The sequence below is a fragment of the Numenius arquata genome, chromosome 12 (assembly GCF_964106895.1).
Source record: "Numenius arquata chromosome 12, bNumArq3.hap1.1, whole genome shotgun sequence".
In the NCBI taxonomy this organism is placed as follows: Eukaryota; Metazoa; Chordata; class Aves; order Charadriiformes; family Scolopacidae; genus Numenius; species Numenius arquata.
The window spans coordinates 23,356,129-23,383,779 of NC_133587.1; the positions used below are offsets into that span (position 1 = coordinate 23,356,129).

The 27,651-nt window shown below is 37.3% G+C and overlaps 1 protein-coding gene across 3 annotated transcripts in view; it reads left to right on the plus strand.

The window, feature by feature from the left end:
• LOC141471262 (macrophage mannose receptor 1-like) overlaps positions 1 to 27,651 on the plus strand; it is a 56,807-nt gene that overhangs the window by 12,753 nt on the left and 16,403 nt on the right. For all 3 annotated transcript variants that reach the window (XM_074157693.1, XM_074157695.1, XM_074157696.1), the window contains 16 exons: positions 421 to 534; positions 2,974 to 3,120; positions 7,599 to 7,781; positions 11,826 to 11,983; positions 12,482 to 12,595; positions 13,871 to 13,986; positions 15,339 to 15,487; positions 17,670 to 17,869; positions 18,360 to 18,484; positions 19,622 to 19,709; positions 20,915 to 21,059; positions 22,633 to 22,674; positions 22,794 to 22,957; positions 24,427 to 24,494; positions 26,502 to 26,602; positions 27,127 to 27,269. In XM_074157693.1, coding sequence (XP_074013794.1) covers positions 421 to 534; positions 2,974 to 3,120; positions 7,599 to 7,781; positions 11,826 to 11,983; positions 12,482 to 12,595; positions 13,871 to 13,986; positions 15,339 to 15,487; positions 17,670 to 17,869; positions 18,360 to 18,484; positions 19,622 to 19,709; positions 20,915 to 21,059; positions 22,633 to 22,674; positions 22,794 to 22,957; positions 24,427 to 24,494; positions 26,502 to 26,602; positions 27,127 to 27,269 — 2,057 coding nt within the window. The remainder of the gene's footprint in view (positions 1 to 420; positions 535 to 2,973; positions 3,121 to 7,598; positions 7,782 to 11,825; positions 11,984 to 12,481; positions 12,596 to 13,870; positions 13,987 to 15,338; positions 15,488 to 17,669; positions 17,870 to 18,359; positions 18,485 to 19,621; positions 19,710 to 20,914; positions 21,060 to 22,632; positions 22,675 to 22,793; positions 22,958 to 24,426; positions 24,495 to 26,501; positions 26,603 to 27,126; positions 27,270 to 27,651) is intronic.

Consider the following 27,651-nt stretch of genomic DNA (forward strand, 5'->3'; position numbering starts at 1 on the left):
GCTATGCAGTAATACATTTAACTAAAAAAAAATTAGCAGCCATCCAGCTGGGCTTCCAAGTCCTCTAGAAAGGCAGAGATAGACAATTAATTAATAATGACTATAAAGAATGCTGGAGAATTCAGTAGGACCATACATAAGCCTGATATTTCTAGATGCTTTTCAGAACTGGAGGATTAATTTGGAACTGCTTTTAGAAGCCTGACTTATTGGCTAAAGAAGTGAAATCAGATGAGTCTGAAAAATGTACAAGGTACGCTGTTAGAAAGATAATGTTTGGGATGATTGCATTTTACTGTAGTTTGATAAAATGTGAACAGTTTTTTTACTTGACTTGATGATATAGCTAGAATTCAGCTCTCGTTTTGAGAGTGTTTGCTCTTGCTGTGCACTTCCAGTATCTCTGTCTCTGTTACCTAGGTTTGACGGGCAGACTGAGTGCTGCTCTCTGGTTTGGTCTTAACAGTTTGAATTTCAACAGTGGATGGCAATGGGTTGGTGGTGCTCCTTTTCGATACTTAAATTGGGTTCCAGGTAAGGTTAAATATATTGCTACTCAGTTTAAAATGCAAAAATTTGGTCATTGTGTAACGTATTTCTTTTCTAATACTCTATTCTCTGCAATTATTGACCTTGTTTGATGTTGAAAGATTCTGACTGTGGCTACAAACACTGTGAGTAACAGCCCTTATGCTAGGAATACACATTGGGCTTAATTTATTACTCAGAACGGAGTGGTAGCATCAAAATCCAGAGGAAAGTTTTAGAAGTCATCTATTTACACTTCATTTGCATATCTTCTTAATTTACTTTTTTCTGTATGAGTACAGAATAAATCTGATGCTATAGATGTCTTCATTTGTGAGATTAGACTGGTCAGTGTAGGTTTTTTAGGTTAGTGTGTTGCTTTTTAATTTTTTAAAAATTTTTATTTGTTTGTTTGTTCTAAAATTCCTTTTCAATTTGTTTTGCTTATTTGCTTAAAGATTAGATTTTCATTTTCATTTGTGATTAACCTGCCCATGGCAGTAATATGTATCAAACTGAGCAGGTTAGGCTACTCTACTCTGAAGCAAACTCAGCTACTTCACATTTGTAGTTGCAATGTTGAATTCTGATGCCATTATTAAAAAGTTAGTCTCTATGCCAATTGCACGCACGGCGAAGAAGAGGTGCTTTTCTGGTTTACTATTCACAGTGCCTATGTTAAGGTGTCTTTTTGCAGGATGCTTGTTCCCTTTCACTGGCTATTCAGGAAGCCTTTGGAGACTAATTTAAAGTAGATATCTGAAGTTATGCCGTGTAAATACTCTTACTTTCATTGAGCATGCCACATGTATTCAATCTGGAGTAACTATAAATGCATGCTCCATCGTATCACCCAGTGGCTTCCTTGTGTAGATAAGGCCAAAAGCACATTTTAAGGTGGAAAAACTCCTTGAGTAGGTAGGCTTTGAAGAGTGAATTGAACTGCTTTATAAACAGCTCTCCAATGGAGTGAGCACACAAGGGTAAACAGATGGGCTGAACTGCAAGTTGCTGTGAAGGTATTTATAGGTCTGTCATGCAAATGAGGTGAGGATCTGCATGCATGAAGAGTGGGAGAAAACTGATTGTGAGGTGGAGCTGAAGCAGCAAGGGGAGATGTTCATGGTTGTTAAAAGTGTAGACAACTCTCAGTTGTCCTGTAAAGAATTAGATGCATTTGGGTGTACCCAAAATGGGCTCCGTTTATCTTTAACTCCTCATGTTCCTTAATTTCATTCAAAGATAATAGTCTTTAAGTCCATATAAACTATTTTATATTTGTGCTATCTCCTTCATGACTTTATGTTGGTCAGCCTACCTCTATCTCATCCCCATTACCCTGGATGTTCAAGAGCTGACTCTTCTTCCACTAGTATTTTGTTTTGTTTTGTTGTGTTTTTTAATTGTGGAAGCTTCATATTCTTCCATCTCACTAGCCCTAAATAAATAACAGGAAAACACGGGAACTAAGTTATCAACATTATCAACATTTAAACTAAAATTATGCTGGTTAGGCATTTGGGAGAGCTAACTGCCAACAGCTGAACTTCTTTTTTTGTGCATTAAAACAATTTAAATTTGTATTTTTGAAGTAAGTATATATTTTTCTGCTATGGGAAGAATATATAACATGACTGCAAATGTAAGACTAACTATAATCTAATATAATGAAATCGTAATGATATAAGAAAATTTTGAGTGAACAATCTTGCACACTAAAAGATACTGTTTTGCTGTGTTTATTGTCGAATTATACTGACCCCTGCTTGTTATGTAGTATAGTGGCATGTGTTCAGAAATGAAAGAAAATCCATGTTAAGTTTAATCACATGAGACCAGATCTTGAAAAGTTCCCCCAGATTATTACAGAAATTTGTTCTGTTCTGCAGGTTCTACTTCTCTTCTAGATGTTTCTGTTAGAGCTAATGCTAATCTTCAACTGAAAATATCCAAATACCCTGCTATTGTCGTGTTGTTTAGACAAGTGGACAAGAAGTTCACATTAGCAAAATAATTACCTATTATTTTTCTGTCTTTACTGTTATATAAAGTACAGAATTTTATGAGCTTACTGGACAGTTTTTTCACCTAAATATTTTGCTCTGGGGTTTAGATATTCTTCATTTAGAATAGGAAAAAATCCAAACAAAATAAGTAGGTGCGCTCTAATACCTTTCATCAAGACTTTGAACCTGCAAAGAGGCTGTTAAATAGTGAACTGGATAAATATGTCAACTTGTGTTTGCTGTGAAAAAATATGTCTTAAGGGAATGAATTACCCCATTTATTCTAAGGGACTGTGGAGAATCACAATTGTCTGTATGTTAATGTATCTTACAGTTAAAGCATGTAACAGATCAGAATGCGAGAGTAATAGGGAGGATAATCATTATGTGCTTATACTTTGTTGTTGTTGTTGAGGTTTTCTTCTGTTTGTTTTTAAAGGACATCCTTCTCCAGAACCTGGAAAAATCTGTGCAGCATTAAATCCTGGGAAAGGTGCTAAGTGGGAGAACCGGGAATGTGATCAGAAACTTGGCTATATTTGTAAACGGGGAAATGCTACTTTAGAGTCGTTCATTATTCCTAAAGGTAAGTTTGGTAATAAGCCCTCAACAAATTATTAATGACCAGTGGTTTTTGTCTGTAATTCCAATAGGTATTTGTTATTGCACATAGTAAAACCAAGAAAAGATCTCTGCAGACTGTGGCTTGATCAAGATTCCCTGTAAAAGTGAACAGTGTGTACTTCCTTTTTGTTCTGGCCTCCCTACTTCCTGTGTAGTAATCTTTCTTCAGTAGCTCCGAGTTCTAAATTGCAGAAATGGTGGAGGTTCTCTTTTCCAGCAAACAAGTAGAACTGTCAGATCTTGTTCATAAAATGAAAAGACAAATAATTTAATGTTTCAAAAAATTATTTAACCATCTAAAGCCCCATGTACTCAGTGAAACTAATCTGTTTCTTCTTGCTGTCATTTTTATTACTTATGAAATAGAGTAAGTTTGCCAGTGCAAGTTGGTAGTGGACTAGAGGATTTTCTTTAAAATTCTTTTGAGAATGTTAAATAATTTATATATATTTATATATCGATATATACAATTATTTATTTGTATATATATAATATTTAACTTATGAAATTATTTAAATTATAGACATACAGACACTTTTTCAGAAGGAATGTAATTCTGGCTCTTGCCTAATGTACAAAGGAAAGACAAAACAGGGATACGTTTTCATAGCTTTATTTAGACCTGTTTCCTTATTAGCTGTCTGTGTACTATAAAAACCTTGTAACTTTTTCCTTCGTTTCATCACTCCTTCCTTCTATTCTTTCCAAGTTTCTTTCTAGGTATTTCCTAAATCCACTGGCATTATCTTGTATAGGTTTTAGAAGCAGAAAGCTGACCTGTTACTGGATTTCCAGTCCACTTATTAATATGCATTATTAGCAAAGCAGATGTTTTGGAAACTCAGTGTTTGACATTTGTCTTAAAAACTATGTTTGTTTTTAATGCTTTTCCTGCTTTTGCCAACGTATGAGTCCAGTCAAAAACACTTCTGCCTCATTTGTTTTTCTTTATTGCTAAGAGAAAAAACCCACATTTTTTCTTATTAATTAAACCATTTGTCTCATTATTTAAAATTGTCTAATAAACCATGTCTCATTAGTTAAATATTGAAATCAAGATGTAATGCTTAAACTAATACTACAGTATTGAAATCAAGTATATTTGTTGGCTTAGCTGAGGAGGACTTCAGTGGATATTTTAATTATTTCCTAAATTAAGTTTTGTTAATATTTGTATACAGCTGATAACCAGATAGTTTAATTTATATAGGTTGTCTTAGATTGTTCAATTGGCTGCTGCTCAGCTTTTCAGGTTTCATACATCAGTTCTTAAACACCGATGTCCCTAAATATACTGTCAATTCAATACTGGCTGCTATCTTATTTAGATTTAAATTCAGTTTTGGGGGGTCTAATGGCCATTTCTTTCTTCTGCATTAGGCTTTTGACACCTCCCCTCTCCACCAAGTTTGCCAGTAATTTGGAGGAAGAACAGAAACGAGTAAAAAGTTTTCAATTGTACAGAAATTGCTGAGTAAACATGGTGAGAGATTAACCAGAGATTGACAGTGATTCACTTCATAAAATATTTTCCAGAATGTCCCATGGGGGGAAGTCATAAAAGGAATAAGCATGCAGTCATGCAAGGTGTTAAATGCCCTCAGCTTCTAATGATGTAAGGGGAAACTCATGGTAGATGATGTTTTCCTGACTAGGGCTACTGAGTCAAAAAATAAATTGTTCACAAATTCATACAGGCACTTAGTTGTGCACTTAACGTTAAACACAGAGGCAATCCTTTGAAGTTTTAACCCTAGAAGTTATGACTGAGTCTAACAAGGCAATAATATGTGAGGACTGTGGGACAGAAGAACACTTTTACAACAGAATATAATCATGCTTGTGTCCAAAACAAGTAAAGAAAAATCTTTACAGAACATTTATTTTTTGTTGCAGATGAAGATTTTCACAAAGCCAACAGTGGTGCAGCTTTTTTCGTAGCAAAGGGTTTTTTTCCGGCGGGGGCCACATGATTTTATACATCTAAGTGATGCAGAATCTTTGGGCTTCAAAGCATTTGTCCTGTAATACAGCAAAGTGGATTAATAGGAACCTGTTAATTTCCCCCTCAAAACTTGCGTATTTTTAAACTTAATTTTCTAAGGAAAGGCTATCTGTCTACCTCCACCAGTGACTGCCAAAATAGATTTCATCCCAATCCACAAGGTGTAGTGATCTTAAGTTATCAAGTTTCTAATGTTTCATAAAACATTCGATTAGAGGAAATAAATGCTCTTAGTGTCACTGTTGTGACTGCTGTATGACTTATTTCTTGTCAGATGACAAAGAATGAGTGTGAGAGAGAGAAAACTGAATGCCTGAATCACGAGACACACTTCAGCTAGTGATTTCAACCTTTTAGAGACCCAAGCCAATCACTGTGACATCTTCAGACTTCAGGAAGCAAGGCTTATAGTTTACAAAAGCATTTGCTCTCTGTTTGAGGAATAACCATTCAACGCTTACAAACTTGATTTCTGTATCTTGATCTATTCCATGGTAAATTCATCAGTTTTACATTTGTGGTAACACTTCTTACGCATTAATGTGATTTCCTTTGTTGCATCTTACTTGTTTTAATTTGCATTGCTTTTTTTGCTTAACTCAAATGAAGCTCAGGGAGTAGTACTTTTTTCCATTAGGATGAAAAATAGATTGTATGGCTTTGTGTTGTCATGTATTTTCTTTAAAAGGAGAATAGGGAAGCACAGCATTCATTTTTGCTGAGTACTGGAAATTAAGAACCAAAGACTTTCTGTTACTGAGAAATCCCCAGCTATGTCATTCAATAAGACTCGCACCAAAGAAACTGGACTTTCAGCTGCTTTTTCTGTTTTGCTGCCTGAAACAAATTCCCAGATGTTTACAAGTAAAAGAGCTTCCCACCCTGCCATAGCTGCTTCAGCATTTGCAGTAATAGTATCACAGTCTCTTTTGGTCTGAAAAAGAGACTCTCACAAACTCAGTAGGGAATAAATACCTTTGGGACTGTCCTTGTAGCCATGTCTGAACTGCTGATGTCTGTTCTATTTGGTGTTTACACTTTGCAGAAGGGTACACTAGGTGTGTTGGAGGTGCATATATGCCCAGATTTTTTTCAAAGCAATTCTCTGACTGTTACAGCAAATCACTGTAGAATGTGTACGCTCAGAGCTGAGACCAGAAATAGGACAAATTAGGCAGCTGTTTGAAGCATCAGACCTCTGTCCTCTGTTGTTTCTCCCAATACAACCACCATGTACATTCAGTTTGTTTTTATGGGATTCCCGCACTCTCTATTCCAGTTCTTCCTCTCCTGTGGCAGGATTTACAGGGCTCTGACCAAACACTGAGCCTCCTGAGCAGGGGTGACAAAGCTCAGTTCTACTTAAACTTCGTGAGAACATGCTAGCACTTTTCTGAGGCAGGTCTGCAAAGACTATCTTTATAGCTGTTTATAGCATATTCCAATTAAAACAGGATATGTGCTTGCAACCTGGGCCTGACTGGTCGTGTCTTTGAATGCCTACTTAAATATTTCTACAGAATATACCCCACATTCATACACAAACACATCACTTCTCCTTCCTTGGCATTCACAACTTTTTTTGCTGACAGAATTTCTGAAACTTGCTGCCCTTGTTCTGCTATTGGTGTTTGCTAAATCCAATATATTGGTGTTTGCTAAACCCATCTGCTGATCATAAATAAAGTGCTGAAAGGATTATAAGTTGTTTCTTCAACAGCAGTATTCTGTTTATTATAAGTTCGGGTGTCACTCCTCCCAAGGCAGAATTGTTTGCTGAGCTGCAATGTAGTTGTTGGCAGTACTCTGTTGAACTTTTAAAAACAAGTTTTAACCATAAATCATTTATTTTGACAGCATAATTTTCTCAATGAAGCTTTTTAAAAGGAATCCTAAAAGCAGTATTCTTATTTGGGTTCTCTCGTGATCCCTCAGAACCAGTTATTTTTTCTTTGCTAGTCTGGCAAAGGGGGCTAATCCATAAAATCCCTAAGGTTTTGGGAAAAAATTATCTTTGTATATATGTCTTGTGAGCCCAGGTTCTTAATTTATACAGCTATACAGATTGGAGGAGGAAGAGAAATGCTGACATGAGTGTAGAAAAATGATAAAGCACAGCTCTGCAGACCTTACCTTTTAGTATGTTTGTATGCAGATAGAAGTCAAAACTGTGTTTTATGGTAATTTTTAATTCTGTCTATTCACAAGTTGCAAGCACTTGTTTGCAACTGTAGTGTTCATTTAAAAGAATCTGGAAGTTTCAACTTCTAGTCGTTTACAGATTATTATCCCTGCACATATTTTTCAGCTCTGCTGTTCTTCATGAAAAAAAAAAAAAAGTGATTAATTTGTTTGTTAAATCTTTCCATATGTGATTTTCAGTCTTTAGCTAAGACTAGAATTCTGAAACTCGTTATGGTCATTTTTCTTTGCAGAGACTAATGTGCCTATTAGGTGTCCTGATCAATGGATGTCATATGCCGGTCACTGTTACATAATTCACAGGGACCCCAAAATATGGAAAGATGCCTTAACATCTTGCAGGAAAGAGGATGGGGATCTGGCGAGCATCCATAATGTTGAAGAGTACAGCTTTGTTATTTCTCGGCTTGGGTACCGTGAGTATTTTTTTACAGTAATATCTATGTTTCTACTAAGAAAATAAAGAGTTTTAAATATGTTTTATTTATTAATAAAAGGAGGAGACTATTTAAAAAAAAAAACAACCAGATGAGAGGAAGCAAAGCCTGTTGGTCAAAAACAGTTTGGGAAGATCTGGGTCCTATTACAGCACTGCCATGTCCATATTTTTCAAGTCATGCTGCTTGTGTTTCTTCCAAGAAAGGAAGCTGTCTGTCCCAGCATCTAGCTTCAGATGTGCCCCAAATTAAGCATGGTACTTAGGTTCTCCGTTTTTCAGCGCATACTCAAATTGTTGCAAGGCAAGTTAGGCTACAGATGCTATGTGTTCATTAGGGGAGATGCAACCACACTGACACTGAGGCAATTTTGTGGTTGCTATTGCTTTATCATGGGCCAGATTTTGGATGTAGGATCAGTTACTGCTTTTTGATGGGAGGAACATGTTCACACCTATGTGTGCTTCTTTGCAGTATCTGATCCTATGTGTGTTTCTAGGGCCGGGTAAGTGTGAGTTAGTTTATCCTTCACTGAAAGTGCAGTAAGCTGCCTTGGGCTGCAGTGTAACAGCAGTCTTGGAGTGGCAATTATAAAATAGCTGGTATGTTTTAGTTTTGTTGTGTCGTAGCCAACTCTATAGCAACTTGTGCTTGCCCTCACATTCCTGAAAAAGCGATTTCACGGAATCACGGAATTGTCAGAGTTGGAAAGGAAGGAGATCATTAGGAAAGGCGAGACCTCTTGATGAGACATTAGGACATTTGAAAGAAGTTAGGTTCTAAAGGAAATTAATTGTATTTTCATCTTACTCCTTAGAAGTAGATTGTTTCAGTTTAATGCCTTTTCCAAAGACCTTTCCTGAACTGACTGCATTGCACTGTTTTTGTAAAAGTGAGTGTATCTGAAAGGCAAATAGTCTTGAAGGAAACCAGGCTTTTCACATATGGTACACTCACTGCAACAGACTATTTTGAAAGCATTCTTTTCAGAGAAGTAAAATTGGAACAACTGAAGAAGCCTTTTAAGGCAGTTTATGACAGTATCAGATTACCCTTGTTCACCTCTGAAATGAGAACACCACATATTGCAGTGCCTAGAAAACCTTGTTTGCATCAGAACTCTGCTGCAATAAGTGCTGCACAGAAAGAACAAAAGTCTGTCTTTGTGCCAAACAGTTCACAGTCCCATGATAAAACAAAGGAATAAGGGGTACAATGAGAAGAGTATTGTCATAGTAGCCAAGCTTTTGTTGGCATTGCCCACAAAGGAGAACTTCAGAGAGGAACAAGAATAAAGAACTGCATTCTGGATGTTTACACAGAACTCCAGCATGTGATACGACACAAACGTGGCCCAGTGCATGTCTGAGAGAGTGAGAAAGAACTTATTTGCAAGTGGCTGGGAAAAAAAAAATTCTTGGTATTTAGTCACCCAGCTTTGGAGATGATTGCAAAACTCTATGACAGCATTTCTTCTTCAGAGGAGAAAATATTATGCAGGAAGAGTCTCCACAGAGCCACAAATGTCTCTTGAGCATTTCTGATTTGCATGGCTTATTTAGATGTCTTTGGTGTAATCATTTTGTTAAAGAGTGCTGTTCATTGTTTGTATTACCATGGTGTGAGCCCGCCACAGTCGGAGCTCCGGCTGTGGATGAGGCCTCTGCTATGCTAGGTCCTCAATAACACAAAGAGAAAGGTTTTAACAGGTAGCTAAACAAAAAAAGAAATTAGAGAGCGTGGATGGCAGTAGCTAAGGAGGGAATGAGAGCATTATGGGCATTGGAATTGGAACAGGTTTCAATTTTGGTAACAGAGGAGCATTTAAAGGAGGGTACTGAGATGTGATGTTGGGGGACTTCTGAACATGAAGAGCAGTCTGGAAGAAGAGGTAAAGGTGCCTTTTTGAAAATGGCGCCTGATGTCCTGTGAATCTGAGCCCTTCTTATTGGGGGAGAGATGGTAAGGAAGGTATGAATAAGCTATGAGGGCTGATTGTACTTGAGTATAATAAAGACGGGAGGGGAAGAGAAAGGAGAGAGAGTTTACTTCGCTAAAGTGACAGGCTGGGAGGGTCATTTTTGCAGCATCTTGATTGATTAAAATGGGAAGCCTCCATGTTCCTGTAACTAGCAGATGATAGAAATGCCATGGGAAAGTTTTAAGTTGTGGGGGTATCTCGGAAAACCTCCATCTGAAATGTGTTAATCAGAAATGTTTGCCTTGGGGGCAATGACTTTTAACTGGTTTACAGGAACTTGTGTTGCTAGTGACAGCAGCAACAGAAAAGAAACAGTTCCAGTCCCATTGTGGGACCCACTCCCGCAGATGATGTCTTTTGGGGTGGGCTCACAATCCAGTTTTTAATTTCTGTGGGTGATTTCATTGTCAGGTTGACTGTGGTCAGTCTGGATAGAGGATGTTAGAGGAAGACTTATGGAAGAAGGCAAGAACTGTGATAACAAACTGAATAGGAAAAACCTCTGAGTGCTGTAGATGGGTCGTAGAAATGCAAGGTCATAAGCAATGGAAAAAGCTGTTAAAAAGTAGCCTCCCTAGCATTTGTGAAAAATACTCATAATGAGTAAGTTCTAGCAACAAAGTAGTTGATACTCTGCTTGGAAGACTCCTATCTAAGGAAAGGACAGTGCATGTAGTTGGTCAGTGTAAACTGAGTCATAGTGCTGTGGACAAAAGGAAACACCTGCTGCCTTTAGCATAGGCTGGATGACAGGCTATAAATAAGTAATTAAATAATAATTTAAAAAATGCCAATTGCACTGAGCAAAGTAATACAAGCAGTTCTAGAGAGGGATGCCCTTTGATGATGATGGAGTTCGGACTGATTATAAATGTCCGAATTTTTAATCCTCCTTATTCAAATAGTTTATTCAGAACAAAACTAGGTGTGAACATTATAGTCGCAAGGTGTTAGAGTGGAGGATTTTAAGCACAGAAAAATAAACCTCTAAGGAACAGCTGCTGTAAAGTAAGATCCTTTATCAGTCCTGCACTTTCCTTCCAGCCAAAACCCAGAAGTTAACTCCATTAACTGTAAATTGAAAAAAGTCCAACAACTACATGAATTTCATTTTGCTTTGAAATGAAATAAAATAAAATATAGGAACATATGTAATGGGAAGACTTGCAAGTACTGTGGTTGTCAACTCTAAAAGACAACACTGGGGTCTGAGTGTTTGAAAAGAGGGCACTTCACTAAACTAAAGGTAGGATGAAAAGGGGAAGTGTCATTTTATTTAGGTGTTTATTCATATCTTCTTCCAAGAGTTTTGAACTGGAAGAAAGGAATGAACCTAGTTGTGTTGCAGCATAATTCAACAAAGCATTTTCGCTGGTTTTGTTGTGGTTTAACCCCAGCAGGCAACGAAGCACCACACAGCTGCTCTCTCGCTCTCCCCATGGTGGGATGGGGGAGAGAATCAGAAGAATAAAACTGAGAAAACTCATGGGTTGAGATAAAGGCAGTTTAATAGGTAAAGCAAAAGCCATGTGCACAAGCAAAGCAGAACAAGGACTTCATTCGCTGCTTCCCATGGGCAGGCAGGTGCTCAGCCATCTCCAGGAAAGCAGGACTCCCTCACACGTAATGGTTACTTGGGAAGACAAATGCCATAATTCCAAATGTCCCCCCCTTCTTTCTTCTTCCCCCAGCTTTATCTACTGAGCGTGATGTCCTATGGTTGGGATATCCCTTTAGTCAGTTGGGGTCAGCTGTCCTGGCTGTATCTCCTCCTGACTTTTTTATGCACTACCAGCCAAAACCGTAACAGTTTTACACAAAGTTAAATACTCTTGCTGTATTGCCACTACAGTGAGTGGCCTTTCCTGAAGACTAGAGTTGATATATGAGGAATGATCTGCCCTCTTTGTGAAACAGGGAGCCTTAATTTCCTGTGACTGCCTTTTAACCTTCCCAAGAATAAATTATTTTCTGTTCCATGAAGATAAAAGTTCACATCATATAAAAGGACTGTTACCAGCTTTGTTAATTGTATGTTTTAGAGCCAGCTGATGAGCTGTGGATTGGGTTGAATGACCTCAAGGTTCAGATGTATTTTGAATGGAGCGATGGGACACCTGTCACCTACACCAAGTGGCTTCGTGGAGAACCCACTCATGCAAACAACAGGCAAGAGGACTGTGTTGTTATGAAGGGAAAGGTAAAGCCATGTAGCTATTGAGTTAATTATCATTTTATTTATCATTTGGGATTTTTTCTATGCAAGAGCACAAAAGTTTCTTCTGCATAATAGTTTCTTCTGAGAATCTGTAACAATGTTAATTCTAACTTTGACCAGGAACTTTTTGCATCTTAAAACTTTTATAGAAATATTAAGTAAGGGATATAGTTTTCTGGGGTTTTTTTTCTGTTGCAACTGGATTTCTGTGGGGAGAGGTGACATCTCCCTTTCCTCCTGCATGCTTATTAGATCAGTAATCTTTGTAAAGATGGTGTGTTGCTATCACCTCAAGGGTTCACTTTTCAGAAAGGTAGGTAATGAAAGAAGGTGTAAGACAATGGTGAATCGTGGAAGAATTTAGATGTAGGTTTTGCTTCTTTTAAAGCTAGAAAAAAAAAATTAAATACCTAAAAGCATAAAGCACCTTTTATGAAGACTAAGTCCCACTTGACAGTGATGTTCTGTTCTTATGTTCAGGATGGATTTTGGGCAGACCATTCTTGTGAAAAGAAAATTGGCTACATCTGTAAAAGGAAACCTGTGTCAGAAGCTTCTGCAGAGGAGGAAACTCTTGACATGGGCTGCCAGAGGGTAAGTGGAGAAAAAGCTGTCTGATCTGAATAGGCTGCTAGGAATGATTAAGAGAAGAAAATGCCACCTAGGTGACAGAAAAAACAGGAAAAATGGGTTCTGTGTTGTCATCAGAACAGTTGACCTAATTTCTATGGCAGATGGGATCGGTGATACCTATTAATAAATCTAGACTCTGACTATCATTTGGTGCTTGATTCTCCCTTTCTTTTTCCAGAACTTAAACCAAAACTCAAACCTGTAGTCCCTGCAGCAGGCCATTTTCCCTTGGTTGGCGTTCAAGCCTTCCTAGGGAATTTGCCAGTACCAGCAGTTGCTCTTCAGCTCTGCCTACAATTTTCTTCAAAATTATTCACAACAGGAAGGGTGTGCTCATCTACATACTATTCTCAAGGCTTTGTTGTGGTCTCTGGTAGTGCTCTCTATGAAGAATTTGTTATGAGTGCCCAAGCAAAATGAGTCCATTATGCTCCTTCTGAAGTGCCAGTGGATATATTTTTTATTTGGTGATGCCTTCTGGTAATATTACATGCAGTAATTCTGAAAAAGCTACTGTAATTTGTTACGTCATAGAGAATCTTACTGGGCTTCTGTCTTCCATGAAGAAATTGCCTTTTCTCCCAAGTCTGCTTTACACAGCTGCAAAGGAAGTCTTTGTTGTTTATTCCCAGTATTCATAAAAGAGTACCCGGGAACCTTACAAATACTCAACTCTTGGAGAAGATAAAGGGATCCTAATGCTTTTGGATGTTATCCTTACCTAGAGAACTAAGAGCATGCTCATAGAAAAAGTCTCTCATAGGTGAGAAATTGAAAACCATCAGAGGAGAATTTGTGTCAGTTGTGGCTGGCCACAACAAACTCTTCCTCTGTAAGCACACTCCTGAATTAACGACATTTGAATGACAAAACATTAGAAGAGAGTGTTAATATTAATAATAAACAAACCTGTTTGAGGTCGCATTTCCGTGCTGAAATTTGCTTCTCAAGACCATTCTCATGATTGCACAATGCCTATGTGTTAGTTATAATCCTATACTGAGAACTAAAGGTGTGCAGCAAAGCCTCTCATGCGTTCACAAGTGGAATGCCCTGATTAAAAATTCTGATCCTGAAACTGCCTGTTTCTGGTCTGGCTTTTTCAGTTCAGTTGATCCTTTTTCTAATGTTTGGCTGACAGTGGTATAAATCAGTTTTGTTTTGTTGTTTTTTTCTTTTTTTTTAAAGTTTTGAAAAACTGGAACATATGTGATCATATAATGTTTATTTTGACAGGGTTGGAAAAGACATGGTTTTTATTGTTACTTCATTGGGAATACATTTGTATCATTTCCTCAAGCAAATCAAACCTGTGGAAGGCATCAGGCCTTTTTAGCAACTATTGAAGACAGGTATGTAAAAGTCTACTAGCATGAGAAGATCTCAGGAGGATTTACCATCTAGCATCATCTGAATATTAAAACAAAGATTCTCATCTGGACAAAAATCTTGCTAGAGGGGGCAGGTATCTGTAGGTCCAGAACTTCTCACAGTTTTTGCATGTGTATTCAAATCCAGGAATTCAGTTTATAGTAAAAATAGGTGATGGCTATGAAATTGTGGAGGGTCAAGGAAGAAAAATAAAATTATGTTTTCTATTTTGTTAATTGTAGTGGCTTGAGGATGGGTTTTACTTGAGTGAGGAATGCAGAATCCAATTTTTATTATTAAATTAAGAGATATGGCTCTGAATCCCTTCCAAAAGGTAGTTCAATTTAGCAACAGGATATAAATTTCACCTATCTGGTTTTCTCAGAATTGATCTACTATTAAAAAATATAAGTAAGAAACCAAATGATGATAACAGTGCTTGGTACCTGAAAATCCATCGCAATTCAAGCAGAGTTCAGTGTGTGCTAAATTTCTGAACAACTGGTGCACATTACTGAATGTGGAATATTAGGAAAATGAAAGTTAGGGTTAAGAAACAAAGCTTATTTTGCTTGCAGTTGACTCAATGATTTACACTTTCTCTTATTTGTATCTATATAATCTAAATAGGTAAGTTCTATTGTGAAAGCTCTGGCTGTCGTGGATGGTAGCTCTCTGAATGAAGGTAGCACTGCAGCTGTCATAAAAATGGTTTAACACTACTGTGGTCTTCAGACTATACCTTCTTAAGGGGATACTTTATTTGCTTTGATTTCTTAATAGCTGTTTGTTTAAACACCATAATGAACTATGACAGGCTTTACCTCTATGTAGTTTTCTTTCTAAAACATAACTTTTCCTGTGTGATCATTGGATCTAGTTTACAGTGTTCTTTAGTTTGATAATTTAGTATCGTACTACTCTAGCCTCTACTTTTGTATATTTCTTCAATAATGCTGAGATTTCTTTTCCAGTTGTGGATTTGTTTGAAACAAAAAGTCATTAAAGTACAAAGATACTAGAAACCCTCAAAAATACAGTGATTTAACACAGAAGTCATGTTAGTTTTCTTCTTTTCCACCAATTTCATGTCAGTCTGTGATTATGTCACTTTCTTTACTGGACATCCAAAGAGAAGGCAGAATACTGTTGATATTCAAGCTTACAAAATATCTACTGTGTAATGTTTTGTTATGTGCTTTGTTCAAGTAAATCCATCCAAGCTGTGCTTTCAAGAAGGTACAACAGTAATTCTGAGAAAATAACAAGCATTTTGCAACTTTAAAAAATAAATTTAACAGTATTAATTTAACAGTTGTGTTCTTTTGAACAGATACGAACAAGCCTATCTGACTAGCCTAGTTGGGCTGAGAACAGAAAAATACTTTTGGATTGGACTTTCAGATGTAGAAGAGAAGGGAACATTCAAGTGGGCTAATGGGGAATCTGTCTTATTTACACACTGGAATTCCAAAATGCCTGGTAGGTATGGCTCCATAGTGTTCAATGAGTCCAGTGCCCAAAATACATTGCTCACTACTTGAATTTTTTTACTTCATTCCTTAGCCCTCGCATGATGCTATAGTGACTAATTGATCTCAAATGTATCTGGCTACTTTCTCAAGCGTGCAGTGCTGTTGCTAACTTCCTGCTTAGCACTGAAATGAGTTTTTAACATGAGCTTGGGAAGAAACAAATGGAGATCAAGTTTCTGATTTGCGTCTGTTCTGGGAAAGTTTGTGTCTGTACTGCTCTGGAAGAGCAATCTCTGCAGGCATACTGCGCCCTGCTTGCAAGTCCTGCCTGTTCACCCATATCTCATAGTACACTTGCTCACTGCATGTTGTGAGGTGGGTGAGATCACAGCGTGCTAGAAGCATCTCTGGTCTTAGAGAAAATTGGATTGTAGGAAAGGACAAGAGGGCCAAGGACAAGAAGATTTGTGTTTAATATTTCTTTAGTTATTATCTTTACTAGATTAATTGCGATTTCCTTATTTAATAATTTTTTGATGAAAATATTGTCATTTTTTTCTGTTCTAATAAAATTATGGGCGTGGGAGGTCATTTCACAGAATCACAGAATCTTCTTGGTTGGAAGGGACCTTTGAGATCATCGAGTCCAACCACAAAAAAAAACAAAAACAAAAAAACCAAACCCAACAAAAAACCCACCAAAACCAAAACAAAAACAAAACCCACATAAAACACACACCCACAACCACACCCCACACCCACCCACAAACAGACACAACCCAACAATCTCGGGCACTAGAGCATGCCCTGAAGTGCCACGTCTACACGTTTCTTAAATACCTCCAGGGATGGCGACTCCACCACCTCCCTGGGCAGGCTGTTCCAGTGCCTGACCACCCTCTCAGTAAAGTCATTCTTCCTAATATCTAATCTAATCCTCCCCTGCCGTAACTGCCGACAATTTCCTCTGGTCCTCTCATTATTCCCTTGGGAGAAGAGGCCACCACCCACCTCTCTACAACCTCCTTTCAGGGAGTTGTAGAGGGCAATGAGGTCTCCCCTCAGCCTCTTCTTCTCCAAACTAAACATGCCCCTGTCAGCTCTGACATGATCACATCAGAAAGGGGCTGCTCGTCAGCCTTCAAAGTTCTGGTGTGTTGCATTTGCCTTTCAGGAAATTCTCAGATTCTCTTTAATTTCCGTGCCTAAATGATGATTTGAATGTGTCAGATGGAGTGGTAAGGCTATGTAGACCATGGAGCCAATACTAGGCCTATATATAGCACGTTCATTGTTGAAAATCATAGTCAAATTAGGCAAATTTGAGAAATTAGTTATAACCACATTGTCCATTTAAGGGAGAATTTGTTGGATCACAGGTTATGATGTTCCTAGTCAGCCACTGGAGGTGATTTAATGTTAGGCACAATTCAGTGTTTCAGATGTGGATGAACCACAGATTTTTTTGCTTGTTTGTTTCTTTGGTTGTTTTTTGTTTGGTTGGTTTTGGTTTTTGTTTATTTTTTGTTTTGTTGTTGGTGGTGTTTTCTTGTTGTTGTTGCTGCTGCTGTTGTTCTTTCTTCATGAATTAGAATCACAGGATGACAGAATGGTTTGGGTTGGAAGGAACATTTAAAGATCATTTAGTTGTCCCCCCTCTGCCATCTTGCAGGGATGCAAGGGACATCTTGCACTAGATCAGGTGGCTCAAGGCCCCGTCTAACTTGGCCTTATACACTTTTAATGATGGGGATCCACAGCTTCTCTGGGCAACCTGTTCCAGTGTCTCAGCAACTTAATCATAAAATTTTTTTCATTCTGGCTGATCTAAATCTACCCTCTTTCATCTTAAAACTGTTCCCCTTTGTTCTGTCGCTACAGGCCCTGGGAAAAATGTCTCTCTCCATGTTCCTTATAAGCCCGTTTTATGTACTGAAAGGCTGTGATAAGGTCTCCCTGGAGCCTTCTTTTCTCCAGGCTGAACAACCCCAACTCTCTCAACCATGCTTCGCAGGAGGGGTGTTCCAGCCCTCTGATCATTTTCATTGCCCTGCTCTGGACCCACTTTAACATTAGAAACATTTTTGACTCTGTACAAAAACTTAATTTCCATCAGGATGGAATATAAACTTTTCTAAATTCTCATGAATCCCTGACTGTTGCTTTTGTGCGTTTTTGTTTACAACCAGGAAGAAAGCCAGGCTGTGTTGCAATGAGGACTGGAATTTCAGGGGGATTGTGGGATGTAATAAAATGTGAAGAAAAGGCAAAGTTCTTATGCAAAGTGTGGGCAGAGGGAGTGACACTTCCACCTGTTCCTACAACAACTCCTATTCCCCGGTGTCCAGAAGGTTGGGACTCAAACAATCGTATTAGCTTCTGTTTCAAAGTAAGTATGTTGCTTATTTCTGCATTAAGGTAGTTTCTATTTGCTGCACATACATGCAGTAAGAATTGGTATACATATGTCCTATTGTTTCATAAGCTTAATTACGGGTTATATGTAGTGGTCTTGTTCCTCTCTATTGAAATGCTCATGGTTTTGTTTATTCCATTAAAGTCTGATCTTTAAGTCTGATCTTCTGCTCTTAATTCCCCATTCTTCTAAGACTGAATTTTAAAATTAAAAGTGCCTTTGTCCCACTTGTTGTCTTGCAGAAGATACTCTTGTCAGCAATGCAGTTTGCTAACTTGGCTTAAAGACACTCATACTAAGCCAGTGTTACATAGAAGTGAATGCTTATAAACCCTATGTTCAAAGTTTCTGTAATCCCCACAGAGCAAGTTAATTGTAAATTAATTGCTTTTGGGTAGCTGATGTTTCTTGATCCTGTGATCTATATGGTCTGTTTTGTCTGATTGCAAAACACTCTCTTTAGCCTTTTTCAAGAGGAGAGCAAAAGAAAACGTGGCTTGAATCTCAAGAGTTCTGTCGAGCTATAGGAGGAGATCTGGCCTCCATTAATGGTAAAGAAGAACAGTATGTGATATGGCATTCTATAGCGTGAGTATTTGTACTGTGGTCATCCATTCACTTTAATTAGCCTTTTGATCTTTCTGAAATACTTAATTTTAAGAGTATGTTTTTACTTCAGTATAAGCCAGTCAGGATTAATTATCTGCAACTGTATTAAACACAGCAAAAAAACAGCTCATGAAATAGCAGGAGTTGTATGAGTAGTGGCAATCACCCCAGAAGCTAATGCTAAAATGAGATTGGCAAGATATCTCGTTGAGGAAACACTTATCATGTGATATAAAAGTATTTACTGGGGATTTGGGGATATTGTAAAATTACCACAGATACCAGTTGTTTTCACGTAAGCAAGTGTACAAATAGGGTAAAAGTTGTGATATAAATCTGGTCAATGTGTTGGTTGTCACTTTCATGAACTAATCAGAAAGCAGAAGCAACTTCAGATCCATTGTTTCCTACACAGGGAATGCAAATAAGGTTAGTAAGTCCTTGAACTTTAAAAAGCAGGTGTGAGATTTCTGAATGAGATCAAATACTCTTAAAAAGGTAACACTTGGAATATAACCTGAATAGACTGGGATCAATGAACTTGTACATCTCTCTCTAACTGGGAAGCAAGACTGAAATATGGCAGACTTGCAAAATGCTACAACCGAAATAGAATCCCAGCTATGTGTTTACAATAAGGAAGTAGTCTTAGATGCTTCATTACCACAAATTGACTCAACAAAATCAGATAAATCTGTAAAGTGTGTCTGCTTGCAGACAAGAACTAGTTTTAGGTGCTATTTTTCAAATGTGATTCAACTGTAGCAAGTTACTTTGGGTTTGGAAACCGTAAGTGCCTTTACAGAGAAAGTGGAAAGTTGATAAATGGAGCATCAGTAGCTATTGAACCTTTATACAAAAGTATTAAGCCACTTTATTTTCAGCAGTTGGATTGGATCTGGACATTTTCTTGGTCAGTATTTCAATCTGTCTGAGTTAATGAATAGTGATAACAGCTAGAAGTGGTCGCATATTAATTAATTTCCACCCTGGTTGTTATTGCTTCTAACAGCATTAAGAATTATTAAAAATATTGTAATGCCTTTATTAGTTTTGGTTTTATGTTTAAACTTCTTCTAAGTGGTACATTTTTTATTTTGGATTATTTTTTTTTAGGAACAATGGCTATTACCACCAGCATTTCTGGATGGGCTTATATTACTTGAATCCTGATGATGGCTTTGTTTGGAGTGATGGATCTCCAGTGAGTGATTTAATTTTCCACAGCTGTTATTTTGCATTCCCTGTGCTTGTCAAGTGTGTGTGGTGTATGTGTTTCTGTGTAATTTTATGCTTAATTATAACCTTCTACTGTGTTATGCTCTCTTTAGGAAAGCTTATGAATAGTAATTTAATGGCTTGATTTTTTTGACTGAAACATACTGATTTTTGATAAGAAAATGTGCAACTGAATCAACAAGAAAATTAAATTCATACAAACTAAGAGGATGTTCTTATAAATGCAAGGATTTTTTCAATAAAATCGTTCATCTTTACTATTTCTATTTTTTGCTAATTAGATCTTTATCTGAGATGGGCTACATTCCATCATTCCATTGACAGGACAAGGGGTAATGGTTTTAAATTGGAAGAGGGGAGATTTAGATTAGATATTAGGAGGAAATTCTTTACTGTGAGGGTGGTGAGGCACTGGAACAGGTTGCCCAGGGAAGTTGTGGCTGCCCCATCCCTGGAAGTGTTCAAGGCCAGGCTGGATGGGGCTTTGAGCAACCTGCTCTAGTGGGAGGTGTCCCTGCCCATGGCAGGGGGGTTGGAACTAGATGATCTTTAAGGTCCCTTCCAGCTCTAACCATTCTATGATTCCATGGAGCTGAGGGCAGTTGTTTTATGCCAGTGTGACTTGACTGTACTTTAGACTAAGATACAAAACTATAGAAAAAAAAGCGGTTTTGGAGATGTGGGGGTTTTTCAGGGAAGGTTGGTGAAAGTATGTTGATGGAAGTTTATCATACAGAAAACTGAAATTGGAATTTATACAGGAAAATTAGAATAGCAGTAGTATTTTTCTGAGAAAAATGCCAATGTTTTTGTTGTGCCTCAATAATGTCCTACTATTTTACTCATACAGGATATTTACTTAATTTAATGCCAACATGTAACATGCCCCATCATTGTTATTAGATGAATTTTACAGAATTTATGTCCTAAAAAAAAGTCAGTATTCTTCCAAGTGTGATCAGAAACAACTGTTATCTGAGCTGCAGTTCAGTTACAATCTAAAAAAAGTTTTAAATGTCAGCATTTGCATGAGGAGTTTCTGGTTTCTTCTTATCTAAGTTTTTAAACTGACAGTAGGAACAAATTGTAGGCCTGTGGTTTGAAGTCTCCTCCCTCTTCATTATTTTCTTTCTGTATAACAGAATCTTCACAAAACCTTTTCTGTCATAGGTGAGGTATGAAAACTGGGGCTTTGGAGAACCCAATAATTATCAAGGAATTGAACTTTGTGCAGAGATCAGTGGCGATTCCAGGATGCTTTGGAATGACAGGCACTGTGATTATCTATATGGATGGATTTGCCAGATAAGAAAAGGTATTGCTTACTCCTGTATATTAGTATAACAAGAAAAGATTCTCAGTTGATTTTTTTTTTCCTTATCTTTAAGAAATAAAAAATTTGAAAACCCGTTTATCAGAATGGTTCCCTGTGGAATGTGAAATATCAAGGTGTTATAAGGATTTCCATGTCTTCGGTGCATTTAAAGATAAAGAGCCTTTGATACCCTGCTGGGACTTCTCACTGATCTTTCTCTATGATTTCAGAAGGCGAAATGTGATACGTGGAAACTAGGAAATGTTACTTTGAATATTCACATTCACTTTTGACTTTTCTCTTTGAGAAGGTCATGCCTTCTCCAACAAATCCTATTTCGGATTTTTTTTTTTCTGAGTTGAGTTTCAAGTTATTAGAAAATAGTTCACAAATGAGCTCACATGCTTCAATTTTTATGTGTGAAAACTCCCTCCTTTACTTGGCTGATGTACTGTTTTTCTAGCTGCTTGAATCTGTAGTTGCAAGATGGAGCCTGGTTTCGAGACACTTTATTTTGCTTTGACTGGGTTTTAAATTCATATGTTGATTTCTTGCTAAATTCTCTTGAGATTTGAGTTTGGATGCTTTTTATTTTATGAAGACATCAAGAAAAAAATTGTAATTTAGGGAAATATTAAGTTCCACAACCAGTGCACCTACCTGAGTTTGAGTATTTTAGAAAGTCCTTATTTAAACATTTTACCACATTCGTATATTGGGAGGGAGGGAAGCAAAATAAAAATGCTGTATTAGAATATTGACAATAAAGTACCAGCTCTGCTTTATATTGGTAAAAAAATTTCTTAGGCAGGGAACTTTTTATTAAAACCTCAGTCTCTGTGAGATTACATTTTGGCACAAAATGAATTGGTAAACCTATAAAGACAGGACCTCCTGTATTAGAAATTGTTTTCCTGAGACACTAATGATGGCATGCAGGATGCCATCTGCATGATGCCATAGCAAAAACAAACAGGGGAATTCTTTAGCCTGAGGTCTTCTTTTCAGAAAGGATCAGTTAATTTATTGGGATCTTTTCCAGTGAGATTTTTTCTAGGGAAATTTTTAGAATCCAGATAGAAGTTCTCAACCAGAGAAGGACGGAAAGAACCTCACTCTGTAGTAGCAGGGACACCACGGAAGAAGATAACCTGGCCTGCATTCCTGCTGCCTCTGGTTTAAGCCAGAATTCATGTTTAAGTGACCTGGGGAGAGGAGGAAGAGGGAGGTACAGGGCTGTCTTAGTAGGGTTAATGCTTTGGGGTGTAAGGTTTACCGCCTCCAGTGAATTCCAAAAATAATTAATTCAGATAAATTTCAAGGTATTTTATAACACCTTGTAAGTTAGGAATAGCTCATATTTAAAGCCTCGGGGAACAAGAATATGTGTTTAAATTTGAATAGTGTACCGAAAATAAGAGCTTTAGACTCTTTAGTTCCTTCTAGTTTTTGGTGTTAAGTCCATTGCTAACCATAAAATTCAGTGTCAATAGAAAAGCATGCCTATCAGCCATAGTAAATATTCTCTTACAGCAGAAAGTGTACAATCATAATAAATATTTTTTACTTACAGGGGCAAGCGTAAAGCCTGAACCAACAGAATCTCCTGCACCCCGTAAGTGTTATTGCTATTACCATTTGTGTGTGTGTATGTCTGAAAACATTTTAAAAATATTACTAATGAGAATGTCTTATATCAGGAACAATATGGTCAGCTTATCATTTATCTCACAGAATACAAGACTACTGAGGATGGATGGATTATACATGAAGACAAACAATATTATTTCAGCACAGAGAGTGTTCCAATGGAAAAAGGTCGGGAGTTCTGCAAAATGAACTTTGGAGACCTGGCCGTCATTGAGAGTGAAAGTGAAAGAAAGTTCCTCTGGCGATACGTAAGAAAATTCATTAATACTATGGAATAAATAATCCAAAACAAGTGAGCATGGGCACAAATCCTTTTCATGCTGGTGTTCACCCTGCAAGTTTTATGATCGTGAAGTTGCAGTAGCATTAAGCCAAATTAATATGAAGAAAAAGCTCAAGTCTTTTTTTAGATTTTTTCATAGCTGAGACGAGGACAACTTTAGTTTGGTATTTTGTATAGAAATAAGCACAGTAAGCATTAAACAGATTGTTACCTGCTTTTCATATTCAATGTGGCAGTTACACCACATTGTATCTGTCTGCAACTGGTAATGTGCTAAGGTAAATCTTAATGCTTACCTTTAATCTGTGGCTTCATTTTAGCAAGAAGCTGAAAAGGCAATGATTCTGTAAGGTGGGTGAGTTAACTGAAAGTAAAGTTTGTCAACAAATAAACTCAAGATATCTTAAGAAGTGGATCAAAACAGATATTGGCTTACATGCAACACTCAGAACATTGGCTTTTGATCTTGTCAGTGTACCTGGGATGTACTCTATCTAGCAGCCTCTTTTTGGTCCTCAAGTTTGCCCCTTTTTCCTCCTTCTCCTTGTGGGGGGAATATAGTTATGCAGAAAGAACAATTTGAGGTATGGATTACGGCATGAGAAAGAGCTGTTAAATGGGAGACCTTATCATCAGGTTCCAGTATTTAAAGGATGACTACAAAGAAGATGGAGACTCCCTTTTCACAAGATGTCACATGGAAAGAAATGAGGGCTAATGGGTACAAATTACTCCTGGAGAAGTTCTGATTGGACACAAGAGGAAAATTTTTCACAATGAGAACAATCAGCCATTGTAATAATCTCCCCAGGGAAGTGGTGGATTCCCCAATATTGGAAACTTTCAAGATTCAGCTGGACAGGGTGCTGGGCCATCTTGTCTAGACTCTGCTTTTGCCAAGAAAGGTTGGATCAGATGATCCTTGAGGTCCCTTCCAAACTGGTATTCTGTGATTCTGTGGTATTTCCTAAGTGACTTGGGTTGGTTCCCTGTTTATACTGTCTTGAAGGCACCTTCTTTTTATCAGGAATATGCTTAAAAGTTAGATTTGAACTACATAAAACTTCTAAGCTGGGTGAAGAGCGGCAGCAAGATGACACAAGGGCCTGTATCGGTTTCTATCCAAATTGTAGGAAGGCTTATCCCTTGCAAGAAATTTGTCAGATGATGTCCACTGCAGAGACTGCAAGAGGTGCTGATTTCAGTGGCTTTCAAGTAAGACTGTGAGAAGTGTTGGTAAAGTGACCAAACCTTTTAGCCAATGGTGAAGTTTGACTCTGGACTGTCAGCTGTGAGCCGCTTTAACTTAAATGTTGTAGCTAGGTAATATAGCATTTCACATCCTCTGTCAGTCAGATGTATATTATTCATTGTTAACATAATTTTCTGTGATAAAAAGAGGATGCTTATACAATTTGAATCTTTACATTCTAGATCTTGAAAAATGGCAAAGAGGATTCATATTTCATTGGTTTACAACTGAGTGTTGACCAAAGGACAAGGTAGGTCAACTAAAACTATCGAGTTTGCATCGTGCTTTAAATAATCTATTGAGTGGAGCAAAATTAATGAAGTGCCTGAGTGAAGTTGTGGCCTGTCAAAGCAAATGATAATGTTTTTCCTCTGAATTCTGCAGGACTTTCATGCTTAGTTTTTTGATTATGAAGGTTGTAAAAATGTATTCTGTAGTAAATATACCACTATGTGCCATTATATTTAATCCACTATTTTTTTTTTAATCCCGTTTCTGTTGTTAGGCATTCTCACCTACTATTACTACTGATATTCTATATTTGATTATAGCAAGAAAAGAGCTTGGTTTCAATTTTGCCCTCAGCTGTTGTCTGCCTTGTCCATACTCCAATAAAGTATAGCTAATATAAGTATTCATACTTAAAAAAAGTATTTCCCGTTGATGCTGATGAAATTTTTTCTTCATAGAAGACCAAGTCCTTTTCAAATAAATGGAATTTCTGCTTGACATCACAGAAGCTAGAGTAGATCCATAAACCCTAAAACTTGACTTATTCTTTTACGATAGAAAAGCATGAACTTTGTTTTTATGAGTTTATATCAGGTGTGTTAGATTTGGAAAGTTCTGCTTTACTGTTTGTTTTAAGATTTTGTAGTCTGTGGGACTAAAAAAGTTAACTCAATAGGGCATGGATTTTCAAAGGACATACCTAGTTTTGAGTCTTAATTTAAACATGCTGGTATTCTCAAGTGGTTTAATTCCATGTTAATTTAGCTCCAGATTATCCAGGAGAAATACCACATTTCCTAAATAGAGTTTACCCAAAGCTAGCACAAAAAATAGACTGCAGATAATGTCTTTTGTGGTTTTATTCAGGATTTCTATTTTCCTTTATTCTATGACATATTGAAAATATAAATAGATGACCCAATCAAAATATATAAGATTTTTGGTAGGTAAAAACATTATTTTTCCCCCTCCTTAACTGTTGGGAATAGACTGTAATAAAGGGGAAAATGCAACCTGTTTTATTTTTGTAGAACAAAGCTGTTGCCATTATTATTATTGCCAGCTGATTGGACCAGGTGATCCTTGAGGTCCCTTCCAATCTGATATTCTATGATTCCATGATCCATTATATAACTTCATTTGCACTGTGAGGATAAGCAAATTTTCTGCAAGCTTTTCTGAATGTCAATATGCAGCACCATACTGATTTTTGTATGTGATGTTAACCTAGGCCTGGATTCAGTTCAGTCTAGGTCTTGAAGTGCCTGAAAAGATGCTTAGTAGTTCTTGGATCTCCTTCTAGTCCACAGTGACAATGAGGACCCTCCAGATGATAATTAGGATGTCAGGTGGGCCAGATCACCTTCTGAAAATGAGGGCTCTCTGCCGTTCCGTTGTTTTTGTAGGGACCCTAAGATGAATATGCTTTTAAGTGAAGTGTCATATGTATGTGCCTGAAGGGCGAACACTCTCCTAATAAGTGTTTGATTCCTGATTATGATTTTGTTCTTTATTGTTTATTCTACATGGATGTACAACTTTTTTGAAGCTTGTATTTTACCTTATGGTAAGGCACATTGTCACAGGAATTTTCTTGCAGGTGGTTTGTCATGCCTTTTTCCTCTGCATGGGGGAAAGATCAAACATTTTACCAGTGTTACCCATAGAATCTCTTATCTCTGTAATGGGCACAGGAAAGGTATGACTTGGGGGAAATGGTGAGCATCTGGGCTCTCTCAAGCTGAAATGACATCTGGCTTTCAGGGTGTCTTGAATGATTAAGTATTGTCCTATCAGTTGCAAAAGTGTCAGCATATTGCTTAAACGCAGAGTGAAAACAACATACCCTATGTCTTTGCACAGAGAGTAAGTTTAGTGCAATTAGCAAAGAGGCAAATAGGTCAAAAAATCTTGTACACCTTAAACTATGAGTGACTATATTAAACATATTGCAAAATTACTTTTTCTAACATGGAAGCAATTCTGTTTGTATGTTAAAGTGTTTTGTTGGATTGTTTTTCTTAAGCTGGATGGATGGCACTCCAGTGAATTATTTGGCATGGGCACCACATGAACCTAACTTTGCAAATAATGATGAAAACTGTGTAGTTATGTATAAGAATTTAGGTGAGTTTTGTATGTTTGTTCCAGAATTTCATTATTTGTGTTTTTGTGTCACAACTGTTTGTTGGTTTTTTTTCTGAGAGGCACCCCTTCCCCCCCCCTCCCCCCTTTTTTTTTTTGTTCTTTTGCAAAATGTTATGCAAGTAGACCACGTTATTATATTCAGGACTCTTGCGTTTACCTTAAGCCTAGTATGGGGAAGCTCTGATAGATGTCCATGGTTGTGATTTGTGGTTGCTATACAAACGTTTTATATTTATTGTTAAAATTGGCCTAAAGTGCCACTATAAAATTGATATTTATAGTACCCGGTTCTACACTGCTTTTAACATTGTGTAATTACAGTGTGCATAAAGTGCTGTATTTATCCTAGATGCTGATTTAGAATGATAATAAACTGAGGCACTCTGAGGATTTGACCTTATCTTTCAACTGAAAGCACTTTGTGTAAGAATGAGTGAAAGTGATTTCCATTTAACCATCTCCGGATGCGGTGTCATACATTTTCCCATTTATCTTGCACTCAGGATTTTGGAATGATATAAACTGTGGTTATCCAAATCCTTACATATGTGAAAGGCACAACAGTTCCATTAATTCAACTGTTGCTCCAACAACATTTTCAACACCAAGAGGATGTCATCCAACTTGGCTCTCCTTTCGTAATAAGGTACCATGACAAATACAGCGCGTGTTGGATGTTTGGCAAAGCATTACAAAGAAAACAAGGGAATTATTTAATAGTATTGTTTCTTATTAAAGTAAAATATTGTTCTTTTTTGCAGAGAGTTGGTTGATGCCTGCATGCTTTTCTTTGTTTGCACCTCCACTGTTTTGCGGGAAAGGTGCTTTTTTGATACTTCTAATGAAGTGGCAGATGAGCCTATTCTGTTGCAGTTCCCAAAAGTCATTCTCTAGTCATTTCTTCAAACCTTTTGATTTGCATTTCCTAAAGAGTTTAGCCAGAGTTCCTGAATGATTGTTGCTTTGATCTTTTTTTTTTTTTTTTGACCAAACCACAATGCTTTTCTTGGGACTGAATACATTTTTTC